The sequence below is a fragment of the Trichoderma citrinoviride genome (genome assembly GCF_003025115.1).
Source record: "Trichoderma citrinoviride strain TUCIM 6016 unplaced genomic scaffold BBK36scaffold_21, whole genome shotgun sequence".
Taxonomy (NCBI): Eukaryota; Fungi; Ascomycota; class Sordariomycetes; order Hypocreales; family Hypocreaceae; genus Trichoderma; species Trichoderma citrinoviride.
The window spans coordinates 66,161-86,411 of record NW_020194729.1 but is presented as its reverse complement, the minus strand read 5'-3'; the positions used below and the strand labels follow the sequence as shown (position 1 = coordinate 86,411).

The following is a 20,251-nucleotide window of genomic DNA, read 5'->3' as shown; positions in this document are numbered from 1 at the left end:
ATTTACATACAATGAAGTTGGTACCCGTGAGGATACAGCCCAAACGCTGATAGTGTCCAGACAGATGTTACCCCATACTCTGGGGTTCAATCCCCATCTGAAGCTGTTTGTATGGTGCATCGTGATATTGCCTTGAGACATGGCAAAGTGGTCTCTCTCCTTGGTGTGCTTGTCCTGTCCTGACATCATGCAGACTCGTTGTACGTGCACGTCTTCTTGCGTGTCTTGGTACCTGATCGACCGTCCATCACTTGGAGCCTCAAGCAGCGCATCATCAACAGCACATGCAAGCAGCTACAGACTTCCGCAGGGCGAGAAAGGGGCCGAACGATTCACCCCCTTTTCGCATCGCTCTGGTGCACCAAGGTCGACCGGACAAGTGCCGTTCTTCCAGACTCGCACATGTGCTAGCAGAGTCAGCGGCAGCATCTCTGGACGCCAAGTACACGATGCCAACAGCAGCGCTGGCGGCACAGTATGAGGTCGGTGGGCGGCGTGGCAGGATGCGCGCTTATCCTCCCACAGGCACACGCCCCCCCTCAGTCGCTCAAGTACCGTGAAACGGAGAGTGAGAGAAGCACAGGAAACGGGCACGAACCCGCACACGTTGTCGTGCTCCGTCTCGGGCCAGCGGCCTCACCGTTTCAAAGATACGTACCGCGTTGGGTGCGCGGGAATGTGTGGAAGCGCGACAAGCCCGCGTTCGAGCTAGCACTTTGCAAATTACACGTACGTACCTTACTGCATGCCGCACAGTGCCAGGACCAGCTCTCCCTTGGAAGAGATCGTGAGACGCCCCTCGCGTACGGTATGCAGACGGCCAGCGAATACTGTAGCCTGTGTTGGTTAGCCGGACGAGAAAAGAAAATGTCCCTGGTTCGCGAGGCGGGTCCGGGGGAGGCTTCCGGGACGTCGAGGCTTGGGAGGCTGGCCGCTCCGGGCACCAGCTCCACGGACTCGCTGACAGGGGGGGGTTGGTACTCGTACTTCTCTCTCAGGAAGACCGTTGATGGACGAGGTGGACGAGTGAAAAGAAGTACCTTTTCTTCGGTTCCGAGGGCGAGGGCTGGCCCTCCGGTTGCTTTTCTTCCTTCCCCCCTGGAAATAGATTGGCAACATCCACTTTCTAGAATTCGTGAACCTTTTTGTTGGCCGCGGGATCTCTTTTCTTTTCTCTTCTTCTTCCCTTTTTTTTTTTCTTTTCTTTTTTTGTTTTTGGTTTTGGAAAATCCACCTTCTTTGTTCTGGTGCGTTGTTGTTACTGGTTTCCTCCATGTGCCTTGGGATAGTACAAGGGGCATTCTATCTGGAACAAGGCACCTTTCCACATTCGTGAATCTAAGAGGATATCCTGTGTTCAAGGCTCGTCAGCCCTCTTGGCGTTCGGCGGACTCCTCCGTGGTTGTCTATAGTAGTGCATGTCTGTTAGTTCGCTGCCCCCCGTCGTCATTATCGGCTCTTGATGAGTTGGTTGCTGTGCTGTGTTGGCGGCTCGTTGCCTTGTGGATGAAGCCGGCTTTTAGTGTTGATTTTGTATTCATGCGCTGGGGAAAGACGGCTTCTGCCAAGGTCTAAAGAGGCGGTATGGGTATGTCAAGACTGACGAGGGGAAGAGCCTTGGGAAGCATTTTGCAGCAAGAGGCGGGTGTTTGGGAGACTTGGTATACGGAGGTAAACGTGTTGATGCCGAGCTCTCGGCATATGTGCTTGTAAAGTAGGTTTCCAACTCAGCTAGTTGGACGGTTTGCGGTGATCTTCTTCCTCCAGTATGCTGAGGGAGATTAGCAGTCGTTGTATGGCTACCGAGTTTCGTGGCTGTACCGCTCGTATGCCGTCGCTCCGAGATTGGAGGGTTGAGGACCTTTTTAACTCGCAAGGTACAATAGTAGCTAGACGTCAGATTTGTATGAGACGGTCTATATGGTTTGCTGAGAGGGCCAACGACTGACTTGTCAAGTCATCCAGAGGTGCACGTATTGCACAAAGCTTTGCGTTGCAACAGAATCGTCCAGTGTTCTGTATCCGGGTACGTGGATTTTTCTTGAAGGGGGGCCAGACGTGGGGTGTTGCCGGACAAGGAATCATCATCGTATCATGGAAAGAAAGCAAATGACGGCACGAGCTGGGGAGATTGGAGGAGGACGAGACGAGAGCCCTCATATTATTCGTATTTCAAGAGATGATGACTGAAAGACGGGATGAAGAGAGAGATGATGAGATGAGGATCAGGGAATACATACCAATCAAGCGTTCTTCCATAAGGTACTTGCCAATGGAGTCAATTGACTTGCTTTGACAGCCCTGGAAGTGCCTCATGTTGTAGTTGTATATGGAGGACGCAGGATGGGGATGAGGCACAGGCACAGGCAGGCAACTGCCTGTGCGTCCTCGGAGTTGATCCTGTAACCATGTTTGGACGTTGGGATGCTTGTCTGGATGCCTGCAGACGCTTTCAAGTGTCTTGTGTCCTTGGTAGGCCAGTCAGTCTCGTCTCGCTGTTTCCCCCCCTAGATTCGAGATACTATCTAGTAGATACTCCATAGGTACTAGTAGTATCGTCGCTTGTTCGATCCGCTGTAGACCACTTCCAGTCCCCGGCCATGGACAGGCTCCGTTTGCCCTGGTAACGAGCGCCGTGGGGTCGATTCAAGTTGACGGATGCGGTTCTTCTCAGACAGTTGGAGATGCGTGCTAACCACGCGCAAGGTGCCGGGACGGCTTGAAGGGCTCAGGAGGTGCCAGCAGGCGTTCTGTCAATTGAAGGCATCGCTTCAACCTGTTAGCGGACAGACCAGCAGTTTCCGAGCCACAGGTACCGGGTACGCTCCTATATGGCCTGCCGCCCGTGGCTGCACCGAGTAGGCTGTACCTGGCCGCGTGGATATGGCGCCAAAGGAGGCATGGCGGATGGGGCGTTTCGTCTCATTTCGGCTTGTACGTACAGGTACCCAATCAAGGGCCTGATGTCGCGCGTTGCCTCGCGTTTGGCCTGTCCTGGAGGAGCAGCGCTTCCATGTGCGGGCATGTTCATGTTTGGCTGACGGGCGATCGACGGCATGCTTCAGGTGCATCCAGCGGACCCAGCAGCGCCTCGGGGTCCTGCTGCTGCTGCTGTGGTGCATGGCATGAGATGGATTTGTTGCTGTTCGATTTCACTGGTGTTTAGGTAAGGTACTGCAGACGCAAACAGCGACACGATGTTCAAGTGTCAAGGCGGTTGAGTTCTCACGTCAAGCAAGCAAGTACCTCTACTACCTCGAGACTGGACCCTGCGCAGGTCACCTTGGCAGAAACTGAAATAATGCAACAATAATAGCAGCCGCTGCCGGAATGGATTCATTGTCGAGGTGGAGATTGAAAGGATCAATGCCCGCCCACTAGCAGCCCAGCCCAGCACATGGATTCGAGATGGGGCGCCAGATACAGCGGTCCAGCGCGCTGCGTCTCGCCTGGAGCCCCCCCTCCACTCCCCCAACCGCCAGCAGCCAATAGCCTGGAACGGGCCTAGCAGCAAGCGTCTGGGTGCCCTTTCTGCAGCGAGGCCACGCCCCCCAATTGCCCGCCACCCGAAACTCCAGTCGACGATAGCCTCCCCTTTCCTGCCCTCACTCCAGTCTCCAACTCTGCCTCTGTCCTTTCTCTGCCTCTGCGCTCGACCAACATCCTGCAGCGCTTCACGCCTTGCGCATTGGTGGCATGCTCATTGAGACTGCTATCCGCCCAGCGCGCGCCGTCCTCGGCTTGCACCAAGGCTGACTCGCGGACCATGCCCTGCGCTGATTTCGACTCTGACTCTATCGCCATCTCACCCTGAACCGAAATCCGACCCTTCGAACCACCGCCGCTGGCACAGATCCTCCTCGGCCTCGAGCGCAATCGCCCTCCCACGAGCCTCGATCGACGACTTTCCCGTCCCGGGACACTTGCGTCCAGGCCCTTTGTCGACCGGCCCCTCTCTCTCCATCTCCGTCTCTACCTATCCTTTGCTTCTCTATCCTTTTTCTCTCTACCGTCTCTCTGACCCCAAACTTCTCCTTTCGCCGCCCCTCCTTCTATTCCCCCACACCACGCGCGCGCCGAAGCCATGGACGGCGTCGTGGGAACTGCGCCGCCCGGCAGCATGTATGTCCGTGCCCTCTACGACTACGAGGCCGACGACAGGACCAGCCTGAGCTTCCACGAGGGCGATGTCATCCAGGTCATCACCCAGCTCGAGAGCGGCTGGTGGGACGGCGTGATCAATGGGGTGCGCGGCTGGTTTCCCAGCAATTACTGCCAGGCCATCACCAGCCCCGACGAGTTTCCCGAGGCTGGCCAGAACGGCCTCATCACCCATCACATCGACGACGACGCCGACGAACACGACATCTACGACGACAGCGCCGACCAGGATGAGGATTCCGAAAGCGAAGCCTTTGGCAGCCTGCCCCTCGAGGGCACCGACATGGGCGACAAGTCTCGCGCCGACTTCTGGATCCCGCAGGCCACCCCCGACGGCCGCCTCTTCTACTACAACATGATGACGGGCGACCGCAGCATGGAGCTGCCGCTCGAGTCTCCCGGTTCCTCAGCCGAGACGGGCCCCAGGGACCGCATGAACGTTGCCATGCCCGAAAAGACGCGACCGCCGCCGGAAATGATGGCCCGCGGGCTGACCCAGGACGAAGACGACGACTCGGCCACTTCCGCCTCCGAGGCCGAAGGCGAATCCCTGATGCACGCGTCCAGAGGCTCCATGGTAAGGAAACATACATGACAAGAAACCAGATGCGCGGTTTCACACCCGTTGATTGAGTAATAGTACTAACCACATCTCAAGCCTCGCACTCGGGGTTCCTTCAGTGCCGTCCTCTCGCCATCAACGTCAATGGACTCGATGAACGGCACCTCTCCCGGCCGGCGGAAGAGGAGCGATGCGTACGCCCTCGGATTCGCCAACAGCTCACAGCCGCCAAACATCGCATCGGCGACATCCTTCACGAGCACCACGTACAACGTCCCGCCTACCACCAGCGTGCCCAAATCCTTCTTCGACGACGGCTCGACGCCGCCCCTCACCTGGAGTCTCCTCGTCACCAACATGAAGCGCGCCATCGACCGATATCGCGAAGCCGTCACCAACAACGCCCGCTCCGAGTACGTCGCCAGAGCCGAAGACATCTCCGACCACCTCAGACTGCTTCTTGCCGCTGGCTCAGGGACAACGGATAACCACTCTGGCCAGCCTTCCATCATCTCCACCAACAAGGCGCTCTACCCGCATTTCCGGGACATGATGTCCAAGTTCTCGAAGCTGGTGATTTCTTCCCACATTGCGGCCGCCGACTGGCCCAACGCCGAATCCGTGCAAAAGTGTCTTCAAGAGGCCGACGGCGTCCTGCTTGGCGTCTTCAGCTATGTCGAGGTTGCCAGGCAGCAGAGAGGGGAGGACATCCCACGATTGTTCCCCGGCTTCGTCATTGGTAGCACCTCTGGTGGAAGCTGGCAGAGCAACGGGCTGGATTACCACGACCTGATGTCTCCCAACTTCCTCGACGACGAAGAGGGCGCGTCCGAGCCCACGGCAATCCTTGATGGCAACCTGCTTGAGAGGCTGGACGAGCACAAGAGAATGCTGGTGTCGAGCATTCGCGAGCTAGAGAAGAACCTGACGACCCCCGAGAAGATCATCACGCCCCAGCGCCATGAGGCCATTGCCAACAACATTTGCTTTGCCGGCGGAAAGGTGGTCGAGATGTTCAGGCCGTGGATCGCCATGATTGAGTCTGTCGACCTGTCCTCTCTGGGCAACACCTTCCAGACGCCGCAGCTGGAGGACTTTAGCATCAACAAGCAATCGCTCTACGACAACATTGCGGACCTCATTCTCAGCTGCCAGGCTGTTGCTGGACCCTTGGCGGACGAGTGGTCAGAGGTGCGAGGGGAGCCCCTCGAGAGCCGGCTCGACTATGTGCGCCAATGCGCGAGAGCGCTCGAGACAAACTCGTCACACACCGGCTTCTCATTGCAGCTGCTCTCGGAGCAGGTCCTCATCAACATGCAGCAGCAGCAACAGCAGGCAGGTCGCCGACCGCAAAGGGGCCCGCTGCAGCGAGGCGAGACGATGCCGTACGAGAGGCCGCACCAACGGTCAGACTCGAGGACGGCACCGGTTCGGCCTCCGCTCATCACCACGCAATCGTACTCCGAAGGCGATGCCCCTCCCGGATTCTCCAGAAAGGGCGACTATTCCAAGGTCAAGAAGATCTTTGGAGAAGACCCGTCGCCACAGCTTCAGCCCGATGAGGATACGCCCGAGTTCCTGCTCCTGGACCACGAACACGATCTCTCATGGGATGCAAAGGCAACCACGCCCACGGTAAAGGGAGGATCCCTCCTCGCGCTCGTGGAGCAGCTCACGCGCCACGATAAGCTTGACTCGAGTTTTAACAACACCTTCCTCTTGACTTATCGATCCTTCACAACGGCGCGCGAACTGTTTGAGCTGCTGGTGCAGCGGTTCGGGATCCAACCCCCCGAGGGGCTCTCGCAGTCGGACTATGAGCTGTGGCGGGACCGCAAGCAGAAGCTCATCCGGTTCAGAGTCGTCAACATTCTCAAGAGTTGGTTTGACAGCTTCTGGATGGAGGACTTCAACGACGAGTCCAAGCAGCTGATCCGCGACGTGTACACGTTTGCGAGAGACACGGTCAAGTCGACCGAGACCCCAGGCTCGGGGCCGCTGATGGCCATCCTGGACCAGAGGCTCAGCGGCAAGGAAGCCGGGGCCAGGCGCATGATCCAGACGCTCAACCAGAGCACCCCGACGCCCATTGTTCCCAAGAACATGAAGAAGCTCAAGTTCCTGGACATTGACGTGACCGAGTTTGCTCGCCAGCTGACAGTCATTGAGTCTCGGCTGTACTCCAAGATCAAGGCCACCGAGTGCTTGAACAAGACGTGGCAGAAGAAGGTGGCGGAGGGCGACCCTGACGCATCTCCCAATGTCAAGGCCCTGATTCTGCACTCCAACCAGATGACCAACTGGGTGGCGGAGATGATCTTGAACCAGGTGGATGTCAAAAAGCGAGTGGTGGTGATTAAGCACTTTGTCGCCGTTGCCGACGTATGTCTTGCCCGTTTCTGTGTTTTGTGTGAGAAAAAGGCCGTGTGCTAACTGTTTCGGATAGAAATGTCGAAGCCTCAACAACTTTTCTACTTTGACGTCCATTATCTCAGCATTGGGCACGGCGCCCATCGCCCGTCTGAAGCGAACTTGGGACCAGATCCCTCAGCGCACCAGCGTCGTGTTGGAAACGATGCGGAAACTCATGGCCAGCACCAAGAATTTTGGCGAGTATCGTGAGGCGCTTCATGTCGCCAACCCGCCTTGCATTCCCTTTTTTGGTGAGTTGGAGCTTTTCCGCAGAGCTTCAAATAACGAAGAGCTAACCAGATTGCCCCAGGCGTTTACTTGACCGACCTTACATTTATCGAGGACGGTATCCCTTCGGTGATTAAGAAGACAAACTTGATCAACTTTGCCAAGAGGGCAAAGACAGCCGAAGTCATCCGCGACATTCAACAGTACCAGAATGTGGGCTACTCTCTTCAGCCAGTTCCCGAGCTGCAGGATTACATCTTGAGCAACATGCAAGCCGCCGGAGACGTGCATGAAATGTACGACAAGAGTTTGCAGATTGAACCGCGTGAGCGCGAAGACGAGAAGATTGTGAGGTATGTATAACACACGCAAAGGGACGAAGATGGCTCTCCTGGCCGTCTCTCCTCGCTTGTTCAATTTTATAGAAACTTTGTTAACCATTTGCTTCAGGGTACTTGCCGAGTCTGGCTTTTTGTAAAATACTCGCCTCCGAGCACCCGGACCCTGGGTTTTGCGGCGATGTCTATACTGGATACTGGACCATGTCATGAGACATGCTCTGCGTGTTGTACAATGAAACAAGCGGCGTATATTGGAAGAGCACACAGCATGTCAGGGATGAAAACAGAATATCATATACCAAGGGAAATCTAGGATAGGGAAGCACCCAACCATGAGGAAAGAGGTCATGCCGCAACGGCTCTGCTTTATCGCGCCAGCTTGAATTATATTCTCCTCTTTCGAGAGGGCTCCAAGAGGGGGTGTTTTGTCTCGGACGAGAGGATTAGAACGAAGATGAGAATTCCACGAAGGAAAAAAGAAGTCCAAAAAGAAGGAAGCGTGGGACCGAGCATTGGCTGCCCAGCCTGGGGACAATGCAGCATGAATAGCAAGCATCACAGGCGATTGCGGCCCGGGTTTCCTATATTCTTCATTGGGGCATGCAAAGTTGGCCCCTGAGCCAAAGATGCAAACATTTGGCTTTGGGGGTTTTCACCGAGAACTGTTGGGAACCGCAAGTCGGCGATCGGGGTTTGAAGATACGCAATATGAATATTACTCTGAGGAGAATTTGTGTGATTTTTTTTTTTTTTATGGACGCAGCGTTGGGGAGGGTGGCGCTTCTGATGGGCTTTTGGCTTTCATTCTGGGTTGAATTTGCTTTTGGGGGGTTTGAAACGGGGACTCTGATTCCCTGGGTCCTCAGCATGCGGGAAGAAAAAGAAGAAGACGAAGAAGAAGAAGACGAAAAAAGAGAAGAATGTTTGCTTGTGAGGATGGTTGTGTTGGGGATGGAGGTCTTTTGAGGCCTTGATTTCCCTGGGCTCTTGGGTATTTCTACCTCAAGGGTTGGAATAGGGGATCGAGGTTGTTTGACGAGAGCGGTGAGTTGTGGTGTTGAAGATCATGGAAGGGGATTTCTATATATTTGCCATATACTATTTTCTCTGTTTGTAAATACCAGAATAGGATAGGCTTTTTATATAGTTGCGTATATATCTGGTGCGTGAGTATATAGGTTATGCGAGTGTGTCTACTATTCAGGTTCAGGTTGTGATGGTTGACTAGGTACTTTGATGAAGTGGGTGTCACCTTGACACTTTCAGCCTTTTGCATGGGCTGCCTCAGGTTGCATGAAATGGGAAGCCAAAGTATAACAGAATGGCTTATCAATTAGACTACGACCTTTCCGCATATGGCTCTCAGGACATACAAAGCATCTTGAAATAGATGGATATGGGTGTGCTTCGAGCGGATATTCGATGAAATACAGGGTAAGCATTATCATTTAACATTCTGCCTCATGTTCAACGACTACTAATACAGCATTCCGAGATACAGTTTGCTAAACAAGCAAAAGCAACAGAGGTATAGATGAAAAGAAATGAGTCCTCGAGAATAGCCTAGTGCCGGTGCAGCTTATTCTTGATTCGCTCCTTAACACTGGGCTTGTCCTTGTGGTGATGGTGTCCCGAATCGGAGCTCTTGCGGCCACCGCTGGTGCCCTTGCTGTCGTCCTCTGCCGACTTGAGGCCCTTTTGCTCCATCAATCCTATCGTTAAAATCGTTGGTCAGCAAGCTATTCGACCTTTATATTCTGTCCTACCCGAGCCCAGTGGAGGGAGAATTCCTTTGGTAGAAATGAGGGGGAGTGAAACTTACGATCAGCTTCTAGCCCAGCACCAGGCTTCGAGGCATCGAAATTGCCTCCATCAGCGGCAAGTCCTGTCGTCTTGACGTACTCTGTCTCCTCGGCAGCTTTATCTCCCTCGTGCGCGTTCTGGTGTTCCTGCTTTGCCTCGACGCTGGGCTGAGGCTTGCTGTCCTTGTCCTGGGGAGAAGAGACGGAGTCGTCAGAGGCGGCGGCGGCAGCGTTTCCGCCGTGCTCTCTGGCAACTTCCTCGACGGGGCGGGGGCCCTTGCCGGAGAGCTGGTCGAGGGGCTTGCCTTCTTCGGGATTTACGGGGGCGTCTGCTGGTTCGGCCGTGGACTTGCCCGCGGGCTTGTCTAGGGATGTGTCTGTTGCGGTGTCTCTGGGCTTAGAGGTGTCCTGGGGCAGAGTGGTGTTCTGGGGCTTGGTGGCGGTGGTGGTGGTCATGTCGTTGGGTCGTTCCTGGGTGTCTGGGGTTTCGGGGAGCGGCTTGTATTTTGCGGAAGAGGAGAGGGCGTAGTATTCGCCCTCGGCGAGGTCTGAAGGTGTGTCGTCCTTGTCAGTTGTGTTGGTTTTGGCGTTTAGGCTGGATTCGACTTTGTGTTGGGCTTCGGGGTCTGAACTCTTGTGTTAGTAGTTGATGGATGACTGATGCATGTGAAACCAGGTATTGGCGTAGTCGGCCATGACATACCCAGGTTGCCAGCATCGTAGGGCTCGCCCTTGGAGACGTCGCCTGTGGCTCCCGAGATGGGCTCCTCGTGAGTCTCGGGGTTGGAGTCGCCCCAGACGGCCTTGGCGGCGGAAGAGGCGAGTTGGTTGATGGTTTCCATGGTAGACGCCATTGCGTTGTGTATAGTTACGGTGGGTATTGGATATGGTTCACAGAGATGGAAAAAAACACCGGGAATCAGTGGAGAGTTGAAGTCAGAAGATGAGAGATTGAGAGCAATTGAAACGAGATGGGTATCGATAGAAGTACGTTGGACTGGCAGAAATTCACTTTGGAGTCCCAAGGGCCGAGTCAAGAGGATGCACCGCCTTTATAGAACCGGGCAGTTCAGGTTGGCAGCATGTAATGGAGCCGCCTCTGACGTCGATTGCCTGTTAGACGCACAACAAGGGTGTTGCGTTGCAAAGCCCAGCCGTGGAGGACAATCGCCTCATGTTCGGCTAACGCAACCAGATTCCGGATTGGCAACTCGCCGGTTGGCCCTTGGCAGGCGAGGCTGGGGGAAGACACGGACATTTTTGATGACGGCGATGACGCCAAAGGGGGGGGCGTTTTGTGTTTTGTGTAAGTGGTGGAGGTACCCTCTGGTAGTGATGGTGGGACTGTTGCACGCGTGTGGTATCTATAGGTACTTGTAATAGATGCTCTCGGCCACTACCTTACATACTCGTATTGCAACTTATGCTTACTGCTCGTACTGCTATGCTATTCTGGAGGCACGAATTAGATGCGCGCAGCTCGTCGTTGGCTTGGAAGCTGAAAAGGGGCCCGTTTGAGGCGATGACGCAAAAGGCCTTTTCATGCTTGAATCGAGATTGACGGCAGGGTGGAGACGAGAGACGAGGGATTGTGCAGCAACACGTGAATGACGTACGTCGAGAAACTGGCGCCATTGTACATACTCCGTACCCTTGTCTCGCTTCAGCTTCCCACTGTGTTTGCTCTTTGTCTCTGTCTTCCAGCCTTTTCCACGGCCCTGATCCTGATCTTGGTCTGCATTGAAGATCCGACCTGCTGCCCCACGCTGTTGTGGAATCGCCATGTGGAGTCTGGACCGGAAGCACGGGCATGTTTCTTTGATGGAGACTCTGGACAGCAAAAGTGATGGAGGCGGCTGAAGCTACGGGACAGAGCTGCAGGGTTCCAAGCTGTGGATGTGCTTGGACCGAGTTTCGCTGCTTGCGTTATCTCGTGCGACTATTGATTGATGATGGACCCTTCTCTCACTGACATCTCATGCTGATATTAGATGAAGGCATCGCCGAAGCCATATCGTCCTTCATCACGCGCAAGACTAAAGAGGGGGAACCATGTCCGTCAACCAGACTATTCACAGTGAACATCAACCCGCGTGAACTCCTCAACAACGTCTCGTGAACATCGAAACGGGTATAGCCAGCCCTTAAAAGAACTGCTGCTCGGAAACCCGCCCGTCCAGCATCGGAGCATTGCTAGCACGACAAGCTCCAGGCCCGGCACGGCTGCTGTCGCTGCAGCAAGTAGGAGGTCGCCGACGCGGCACATGCAGCAGCGGCAGCCTATGAGCTTGTGCGAGCCTAACAAAAAGAGGCGGACATCCATCTTGTTAGTCGCGCCCAGGCAGGCAGGGCCGAGGCCGTATGGTCGGTCACTCCATTAGCACGCATGGCAGCATCGCATCTATCATATGCGCTTTACTACTGCGTCAGAGAAGTAAGGCATAGTATATATATATCTTCGTGTGATGTTCCGGGCCGTGTAGGCGCCAGACGCTCTCAATCAGACCCGGAATCTCAGACAGCCTCATCGCCAGCGTTGGCCCAACAAGTTGCGCACCCCGGCCCCCAACGCCGGGGCAGTCCTATCGTGTGAATCTCGTCTCGCCGCCAAATGCTCTGGGCTGCTCGCCGCTGGTCATTATTGCTGCTTGTGGCCTGAAATCTAGCTTCTCTTCATCTTTCTTGTCCGAGCATGACGCGGTATCCAGAAATCGCGGCTGGTTGCTGCTGTTGGCGTTGGCTCCGATCCGCGGCCTTTGCCTGGTTGCGCAGGGCCGTGGATGGCAGCCGTACGAGCATCGCTTGGACGATGAACAGCTGGTATTAGGGCAGCGTCCTATAGGTAACACGGCGTCTCTCTTTAGTATGTAGTCGGTTGCTAAGCTTCCAAATTCACCACAGAATCATCCGCAGCCTCTCGACCCCAAGCTCCGTACGCACCGCCCTTCCCCAGCCGACCAGGCAACCGTCCGTCCGGCTTCATCGCCCTCGGCGACTCGTACTCGGCCGGCATTGGCACGGGCCTCTTCAACGGCACCGAAGATGACTGTCGCCATGGGATCCACGCCTACCCGATGCTGGTGCACGACGACCTCAAGCGCAGCCAGGACGGAGGCGAGGGCCCTACCTTTCAGTTCCTCTCCTGCACGGGGTCTACCGTCGGTGATATGCTTGCTGGCGCCGAGCATAGCCAGATTGATGAGTTCAACACAACTTCGACGGCCGACTTTGCCCTTCTCTCCATCGGCGGCAACGACCTGGGCTTCTTCGACATCATGAACAGCTGCATATTCCGCTTCTACAGCTTCTACTCCGGCACCTGTGAGGCTGCTCTCCGCCGCGCCGACGAGCAAATGGCTGGCTCGAACTTTGAGCACCGTCTTCGACTCGTCATCATGGAGGTTCTCGATCGCGTCCGCTGGGAGAAGAGGCCTTGGTTCACCATCACCGTGACCGGATATGCGCGCTTCTTCAACGCCGATACGGACGAGTGCGACGACTACTCGTTTGGCATGTGGTGGCGCGGCCCGAAGCTGAGTCGCGAGCTTCGCCAGCGCATGAACGACATGGTTGTCGATGTCAACAACAAGATTCGGCACTCAGTCGATGCCATCAACGCCGCCTTTGCTGAGCCCAGGGTTCTCTTTGTCGACTACGACGACGCCTTTGAGGGGCATCGCTTCTGCGAACCAGGCGTTGTCGAGCCCGACTACGCGAGGAATGAGACCTGGTTCTTCCTTGTCGGCGGCCTGGACAACTACCCCGAGACGGAGAAGCCGGTGCTCGGGGCAGACGGCGCCCTGCTGCCCCCGGACTCTCCACTGATCGACCCGGAAACCTGCCTCGAGCCGGCGCAGAAGTCCGGGGACTGGGGAATGCTGGCCTTGTGCATGATGGCCATGGCCGCTGAGAAAGAACCCATGCTGCGAATGGCGGACGGGCGGGTTGTGGCGGAGAACTCGATGTGGTATGTGCCTACATACTACGGCAAGACTTTTCATCCGGTGAGCTGCCTTTTACCATTATTTACTGCTCTTCGTGTTGAGTGTTCCGAATGATGATTTATTGCAGAGGTATGCTGACTTTTGGTTGCAGCGGAGTCGCGGCCACATGGCAATGAGAGACCGGATCTACAAGGCATGGCGCGAAATGCGCGTCCCGACGATTTGAGGTTGACGATGACAGCCGGTCTTTGAGTTTGGGGGCATATCCATACCCTAATCGCCCTCCTCTCCACTTCTGATGATCTCGATGCATCGTTGGATTATACCTATTGATTTGACGCCTCTGAAAGATGCCTTGTATAAATTTATATACCTTTTACTACATAGAATTTGACTTGGGCTTGCGCAAGGTAGCGGAGAATAAATGAATCGATGAAAGACTCCATTGACAGACACCCCATGGGGAGGCTCCATATCTGCAGCCAGGGTCTACCCAGTAATACCCCGTAGCCCAGGTACGAGTACCCTCCAGCTAAAGTAGTGCTGTAAAGTGGCGGCAGATGCTCCCTTGATTATGCATACGATTTGACTGCATCTGGTGCTTCACCTTTTCTTCACATCATTGTAGCAAAGACGCCTTGATGAAAAATATTGAACTCGATTAACCTAGAACAATAACGTCCAGTTGACATCAAACTCAGTATCTATTGAGAGCATCAATCAATGAGTGGACACTGAAGCTGGCCAGCGCTAGAGTCAAAGGCCCAGCAAGGCCAGTGGGTACTTGCACTGGAGCTCCCGGAACATTGTTGTTGCCGCCCCCGTCGCCATACCGATTGCACCAAGACACGTGAAGTTGGGTTGCTTGGACATCAGCCTCGCGATCGAGGGACAGCGTCACTGTCCATCTCCAACTTATACCCAGCATCAACCGCCCACTCTTGACCGCCGTCGCGCCTCGCCATACTCGTTCCGATCGTTACCCAAACTCGTACAAACTGCGCGACTCAAAGCTCCTCCACTGATACCGTCTCGGGGGCGCCGCGACAATCATGGCGCCAGACGCAGAATCGCGCAAAGGTGGGCTGCCTGGCCTTTGAATGCGACAGAAAGAGAGCTTGTGCTGACTTGTGCTTCTAGGCGCAGACCAGACCATCAAGGTCGCCTCCAAAAAGGACTCGAAGAATGCAACCATCAAGCTGAAGAAGTCGGTTCCGAAGCACAACAAGCCGGGCAACTGGATGGAGGGCAGCGTGGTCGATGGTATGTCACCATGATCCTTTTGCTTCACCTTCCCGCAGACAGACCTGAACCCTTTATGGTTATGCCGATGCTGATGCTTTGCAAGAAGAGAAAAAAAAGTCTAGCAGTGCAACAACCCCTTCAGTACCCGTGTCTCCGGGGCCCGTCGTTAACCAGCTAGATGACCTATCCCGCGAGACGTTTACCACCGGACGACCCCTGGAGGACAACCCCGAGCTCCAGCAGTGCAAGCATTGCAAGAAGAGCATATTGAAGACGGCCGCCAAGGCGCACGTTGCGCAGTGCCTCAAGGTCAAGAAGGAGAAGGCGCAGCGGAAGAAGGAGGCCCGGGAGGCGAGGGAACGGGCCAAGGAGGCAGCCAGGGAGGAAGAGGCCAAGAAGAACGACGACGACAACGCCGACGGCAAGGACGAAGACAGCGAGGCCGAGGACGAAAAGAAGGCCGGGAAGAAGGCCGCCAGCAAGAAGCCGGACGACAAGGCCAGCAAGAAACGCAAAGCAGATGTCGACGTCGACAAGGGCCCCAAGGCGAAGAAGAAGAAGGATGAGCCGAAAGCCAAGCTGCCCAAACCAAAAGGTGTGTTGCTGGAAGAGACCTGCTTCTACTTGCTCCCTGTCCTGGATGGTCTGCTGACTCCTATTTTCTTACTATAGGACCTGTTGATGTAGAGCGTCAGTGTGGCGTGATGCTACCCAATGGACAGCCGTGCGCTCGTTCTTTGACGTGCAAGAGCCACTCAATGGGAGCCAAACGTGCCGTCTCGGGCAGGTCTTTACCTTACGATATGCTTCTGGCTGCGTACCAGAAAAAGAACCAGGCCAAGCAGCAGAGTATGTTGCCTCCGATGCATGACGACGTTTAGGAGTGTACAAGGGGCTAACCATGTATCACAGAGGCCGCATTGGATGCAAACGCACCCCTCGAAGACGACGACGACGCCAACAATGGCCCAGTAGATTCTGATGAAGAGACGGGCGCCGTCATGAATGCCCTGGCCAACTGGAACCCCCAGCCCCTGATACCCCAGCCCGTCTTCAACCCCATTAAGCGGCAGTATCAACTGGCGAGGCTCCACGAGCAACTGCAGATGGCCACTAACGGCGGCCGCACAAACATCTTCAAGGTCACGGGCTTCGGCGCCCAGAGACTGCGGACGGGCCACCCGGGGCTGTTGGATAACGAAGACGCTCCCGGCGAGCCCGACGTGGAGTCCATGTCCATGCCGGGGTCGGCGCGACAGGCGAGTTTCGGCATGCCTGCGCCGCCACAGAGGCAAGCCTCGGTGGCGAGCCGGGCGTAGAGACGATGCTTTCCTTCCTTCTGATACAGAGAGACTTTACACTGTTTCTATTCCTTCTCCTCCTTTTTTTTCTCCTGGACCTCGCTATTCCAGTGGTTGGGTGGCATGGATGAGGGGCGTGAGGCGAGTCTTTGTTTCCCACTTCTTCTGCTTTCCTTTTGTTTCAATTTGGTTTATTCATCAGCTTTTTGTTTGCTTTTATTGTTTTGGGTATATACCACTCTGCGCAGAGGGAACAGGTCAGGCAAAGGGTTTTTCATGAGTGAAATGACAGGGTTTGTTGTGCCCTTTTCAAACATCCTTCTTCACCCTGTGCAAAAGGGTGCCGGCGTTTTTGGTTCCGGTGGGTATTGGAGTATTTCGTTGTGCTATTCACATCTTGTTTTGGGGGACTGTCATACGTTATATTGTTTATACACTTTCTCTGCATAGATTGTTTATTCGGGGGGTGAGCATACATACGTATATGGTATACTACGAGATGGGTTCAGATGGGGAGCTCAGAGAAATAGAGATGAAGATCAAATGCACATGAGTCTTTCATGTTCTGTTTGAGAGGAGCAGTGCGATTGGAAGCCATTGTCGTGAATGGTATTAATTGTTTCATGATGGGTATCTATTGTCTGCGAGTTTCCAAGACAGGAACAATGTACAATAGACCTGAGTCCCCTATTCTGGATGGTCAATGATACAAAGAGCTGTCTCTTCTTGATTGTTGTCGAGTCAAGCTTATTGAGGCAACCTCCATCTCCCCTTACGCCCCAGTGGAAGCTCACTACAGGAGAGTTCAAGTCCGACTCTGAGGGGCGTCGCAACAAGATGGCCAGCATGGACCCTCTTGCTTGCAACTGGCTTCTCCTATTCCATCTACCTAGAATTACACTTCTAGGTCTGGAGTGAAGATGGGAGAAAGCATGTAAAGCCCCCCCACCCTTGTATGTGGTCAAAGTGATTAGGGGCAACGCGGCTCGTTTGGCTGTCCGGTTTCTGGTTGGAACTAGCTGCGCGGGTAAAAGGCCTGTTTGCCCTTCTTGAGCTGTTCTCTCCTACTGAGCATGCTGACGAGAGTCTCTTTCTCTGATGCGAGATCTCGACAAGTTATTGGCCGAACAACGCCTGGCCTCCAATCAACTAGTTGGGGAGTGTTCCCAGCGTATCATGGCATGATAAGTCCCACGAAGCGCGCAGCTCAATCACCGTGGTACTGCAGATCGGATAATGTGTGATTGCAACAACGCTCAGCACTGAAAAGCAACGCTCGACTTCTCCACGGTCCGCGAACCGCGCGCAGAAAAGCCCGTCCCTTCCGACTTTAGCCTGATCAACCCCGTCGGCAGAGGGTCCTTTGGGCTCGCGATCTTGACGGGCTTGCTGGTGACGGCAACAGGTGCGCTGCAGACGAAGCACGCAATATGCGATCCATTCTCCTCTTGGGCATGTGCCTTTTCCGAGGGGAGCAAAAACTGCTTGACGCAGCTGAAGCACAGGACGTGGCCGCACTTCTCCGCCATGACGGGGCTGGAGGCGTTGGTGAGCGTCTTGAGGCACGAGGGACACGTCCGGACGGACTGCTTGGTGGAGGAGTCTGTGGTTTCGTTGAAGGCAATGGTTAATAGCTTCTGGAGAGAAAAGGTGTGAGGGTCGTGTTCCGCAGAAGCAGGACACGTGGGCGCCGTCTTGGTCCTTTTTGGGACGGGGGCCAGGCCGCTGTTTTGCACGTCGGGGGTGAGTGAGGGTGTCCAGAATGAGGGCAGTGAGGGTTTGGCGGCTTTTTCATCCTCGATGGCTTTCCTGGCCTTTGCCTTGTCGTTTTCGGCTATCCGGTCGAGCTCATCCGCGTCGAGGGAAAACTTTCTCTTGGACCCTGCGTGGACGACGACGGCCGTTTCCTTCTTTTCACTCTCCATCGTCGTCGCAGCACTCGGACTTATCTTGATCGCCTTGTTGCCGTTGCCGTTGCTGCTGTCGGCGCCGTTCTTGTTGCCAACGCCATCCGTCAACCCGGCCTGCGTCAGCTCAAAGTCGCGAACCGCCCGCGCCCGCTCCTCCTCGTCCTCAATGGCCCGTATCCTGGCCGCCTCCCGCTCGGCGTTCTGGCGCGCCTTGTCCGCCCGCTTCAGCTCCTTCTTCTGCGCCACGAGGTTCTCCAGGGCGCACTCGCGGCAGAAGATGTCCCCGCGCGGGCAGGCGACGGGCTCGCGGGCGTCCTCGAGGCAGAGGCTGCAGAAGCCAAAGGGCAGGAAGGAGTCGCGGCTGAGCTGGGCGGACTTGGAGCTCCAGTTGGACTTGGCCTGCTCGCGCTCGTAGGAGGTGAAGACGGGGCGGGTCGTGTTTCGCTTGCCTGTAGCGGACGATTTGTTAGGTTTTCTGGTTTCTGCTGTAGGTCAATGGGGAGAGAAGAAAACCACGTACTATGAGACATTGTGATTGTTTCTGTCCCGCAGCATGTATACAAGCAATGGCTGTGTGTGCTTTGTCGGGTTACCAAGTACGAAGTATGAAGCAATGAAGCAGCAGCAAAGAACATCCAACGGAATTATAGTAAGGTAGGTAATACTAGAAAGCACATGTAAAAGCGCCTACGTAAATATTGCCCGTCTGGGGCTAGCCTCTTGCGCACGGCTACTAGTAGTAGTACGAAGAAACAAGACAAGCAGAGAGACCGCTGTGCTCGCCCAATCACGCCCACTCTGCAGCGCTTGTGGTTCAGCAATTGGGCGCTCCAGCGCTCGCAGCGGGGACCGGATAAGGGGCCCGGGGCGCGTTTAGCGGACCGCCATCAATTGCATCAGGGCAGTTTTAGTGGACGCGGCTGCTATAAACCGTCCAGGGCAGCAGTGCCTGTAGGGATTTCTTCTAGACTTAGTGCGCAGACATTCCGCGCTTGTTGGGGCCCCAAGGCGGGAAAATAAGGAAGGAACAGGTCGAGAAAAAAAAAAAAAATAGAGGCTCCATCTGCTCCATACCTCAAGACGTCCTCACCACCATGGGCCTCCTCCGTCAAGTGCCTGGCATGGACCTCGGAGCTGGCCCTCGTCTCCCCCCAGCAGCAGCAGCTGAAAGCAGCAGAGCATAGCCGCGGCCCATGTCGATGTCGAATCCAACTCCCGCATCGCGCCCCGGCGCGCCCTGGAGGCTGGCCTCTGTGGCCGTCATGAGCTCCGTGGGCGCCGCATCCCGCGCCTTTCTCTACGGCCTCAACAAGGTCGAGGTCACCGGCCTCGACAACCTGCTGGGCGTGCTCGACCGCCGCAGGAGCGGGAAGCGAGACCGCGGCCTGCTGACTGTGTGCAACCACGTCTCCGTGTATGCCACCTCAATTTGAAGCGCCGTCAATTCAAACCCCATCTGCTCGACTCTCTGCTAACTGGCCAGGCTCGACGATCCTCTGATCTGGGGCATTCTGCCGCTGCGCTACGCAGTCGACCCCGAGAACCTGCGCTGGGGCCTCGGCGCCCACGACATCTGCTTCAAGAACCGCTTCTTCTCCGCCTTCTTTAGCTACGGCCAGGTGCTACCGACGCACCGACTGTGGCACTCGCCCCAGGGCGGCTTGTACCAGCCCACCATTACCCAGGCAATCAAGCTTCTCTCCAGCCCCTCGTCCGTCGTCAAACCGTCCGACATGACCTTTACCACCACCGGCTCCGACTCCTTCGTCTCGCCGTCTGCATTCGCGGCCAACCACTACGCTTGGGTCCATATATTCCCCGAAGCCTGCTGCCACCAGAGCCCCGACAATGGCCTGCGATACTTTAAATGGGGTGTCTCCCGCCTGATTCTCGAAAGCGACCCGGCGCCCGAGTTTCTCCCCATGTTCATCCACGGCACGCAAGACATCATGCCTGAGGACAGGGGCTTCCCGCGATTCTTGCCACGCATCGGACAGCGGGTACGCGTCATGATTGGGAAACCAACCGACGCTGACAGCTTGTTCGGTCACTACCGCAGCGCATGGAAGCGGCTGGTCGAGAAGAGCGGCGACCCTGATTCGCTGAGGGACGATCCTGAGGCAGTGCAGCTCAGGGTCGATGTGGCCAAGGCGGTTCGTGACGAGATTCAGAAGCTTAGGTTGAGCATGGGATTCGCTCCCGAGGAAGATGAAACGGCCGCCCTCGCCGAGACGTGGTCCAAGGAGCCGAACAAGCGTAAATTCAAGAGCCCCGTAGATGGTAGTCTGGTCAATAGGCACTGAATCTTAAGCAAGCGCTACAGAGTCAATGGTAAAGGGCCCCCT

At 55.6% G+C, this 20,251-nt stretch overlaps 6 protein-coding genes across 6 annotated transcripts; 4 read left to right on the top strand and 2 right to left on the bottom strand.

Moving 5' to 3' along the window:
• Positions 1 to 4,084: 4,084 nt before the first annotated feature.
• On the top strand, positions 4,085 to 7,841 carry BBK36DRAFT_1130636 (RasGEF protein; the record flags this gene model as incomplete). The annotated part of the gene is made up of 5 exons (XM_024891860.1): positions 4,085 to 4,738; positions 4,820 to 7,105; positions 7,170 to 7,386; positions 7,446 to 7,716; positions 7,814 to 7,841. 5 exons carry the CDS (start codon positions 4,085 to 4,087, stop codon positions 7,839 to 7,841), a joined length of 3,456 nt encoding a protein of 1,151 aa, XP_024745163.1.
• A 1,426-nt stretch (positions 7,842 to 9,267) lies between these two features.
• BBK36DRAFT_1145311 (hypothetical protein) lies at positions 9,268 to 10,360 on the bottom strand (the record flags this gene model as incomplete). Its single annotated transcript, XM_024893745.1, has 3 exons — positions 9,268 to 9,416; positions 9,527 to 10,132; positions 10,210 to 10,360. The coding sequence occupies 3 exons, from the start codon at positions 10,358 to 10,360 to the stop codon at positions 9,268 to 9,270; spliced, it is 906 nt and encodes a 301-aa protein (XP_024745162.1).
• Positions 10,361 to 11,736: 1,376 nt separating this feature from the next.
• BBK36DRAFT_1190066 (SGNH hydrolase) lies at positions 11,737 to 13,676 on the top strand (the record flags this gene model as incomplete). Its single annotated transcript, XM_024896651.1, has 4 exons — positions 11,737 to 11,832; positions 12,215 to 12,348; positions 12,408 to 13,510; positions 13,602 to 13,676. The coding sequence occupies exons 1-4, from the start codon at positions 11,771 to 11,773 to the stop codon at positions 13,674 to 13,676; spliced, it is 1,374 nt and encodes a 457-aa protein (XP_024745161.1). The 5' UTR covers positions 11,737 to 11,770.
• Positions 13,677 to 14,502: 826 nt separating this feature from the next.
• Positions 14,503 to 16,015, top strand: BBK36DRAFT_1190057 (SCA7-domain-containing protein; the record flags this gene model as incomplete). Its single annotated transcript, XM_024896650.1, has 5 exons — positions 14,503 to 14,530; positions 14,591 to 14,713; positions 14,799 to 15,290; positions 15,368 to 15,544; positions 15,608 to 16,015. The coding sequence occupies 5 exons, from the start codon at positions 14,503 to 14,505 to the stop codon at positions 16,012 to 16,014; spliced, it is 1,227 nt and encodes a 408-aa protein (XP_024745160.1).
• Positions 16,016 to 17,252: 1,237 nt separating this feature from the next.
• Positions 17,253 to 18,436, bottom strand: BBK36DRAFT_1173078 (hypothetical protein; the record flags this gene model as incomplete). The annotated part of the gene is made up of 2 exons (XM_024895824.1): positions 17,253 to 18,355; positions 18,427 to 18,436. 2 exons carry the CDS (start codon positions 18,434 to 18,436, stop codon positions 17,253 to 17,255), a joined length of 1,113 nt encoding a protein of 370 aa, XP_024745159.1.
• Positions 18,437 to 19,105: 669 nt separating this feature from the next.
• Positions 19,106 to 20,209, top strand: BBK36DRAFT_1173077 (hypothetical protein; the record flags this gene model as incomplete). The annotated part of the gene is made up of 2 exons (XM_024895823.1): positions 19,106 to 19,320; positions 19,390 to 20,209. 2 exons carry the CDS (start codon positions 19,106 to 19,108, stop codon positions 20,207 to 20,209), a joined length of 1,035 nt encoding a protein of 344 aa, XP_024745158.1.
• Between the last annotated feature and the right edge of the window lie 42 nt (positions 20,210 to 20,251).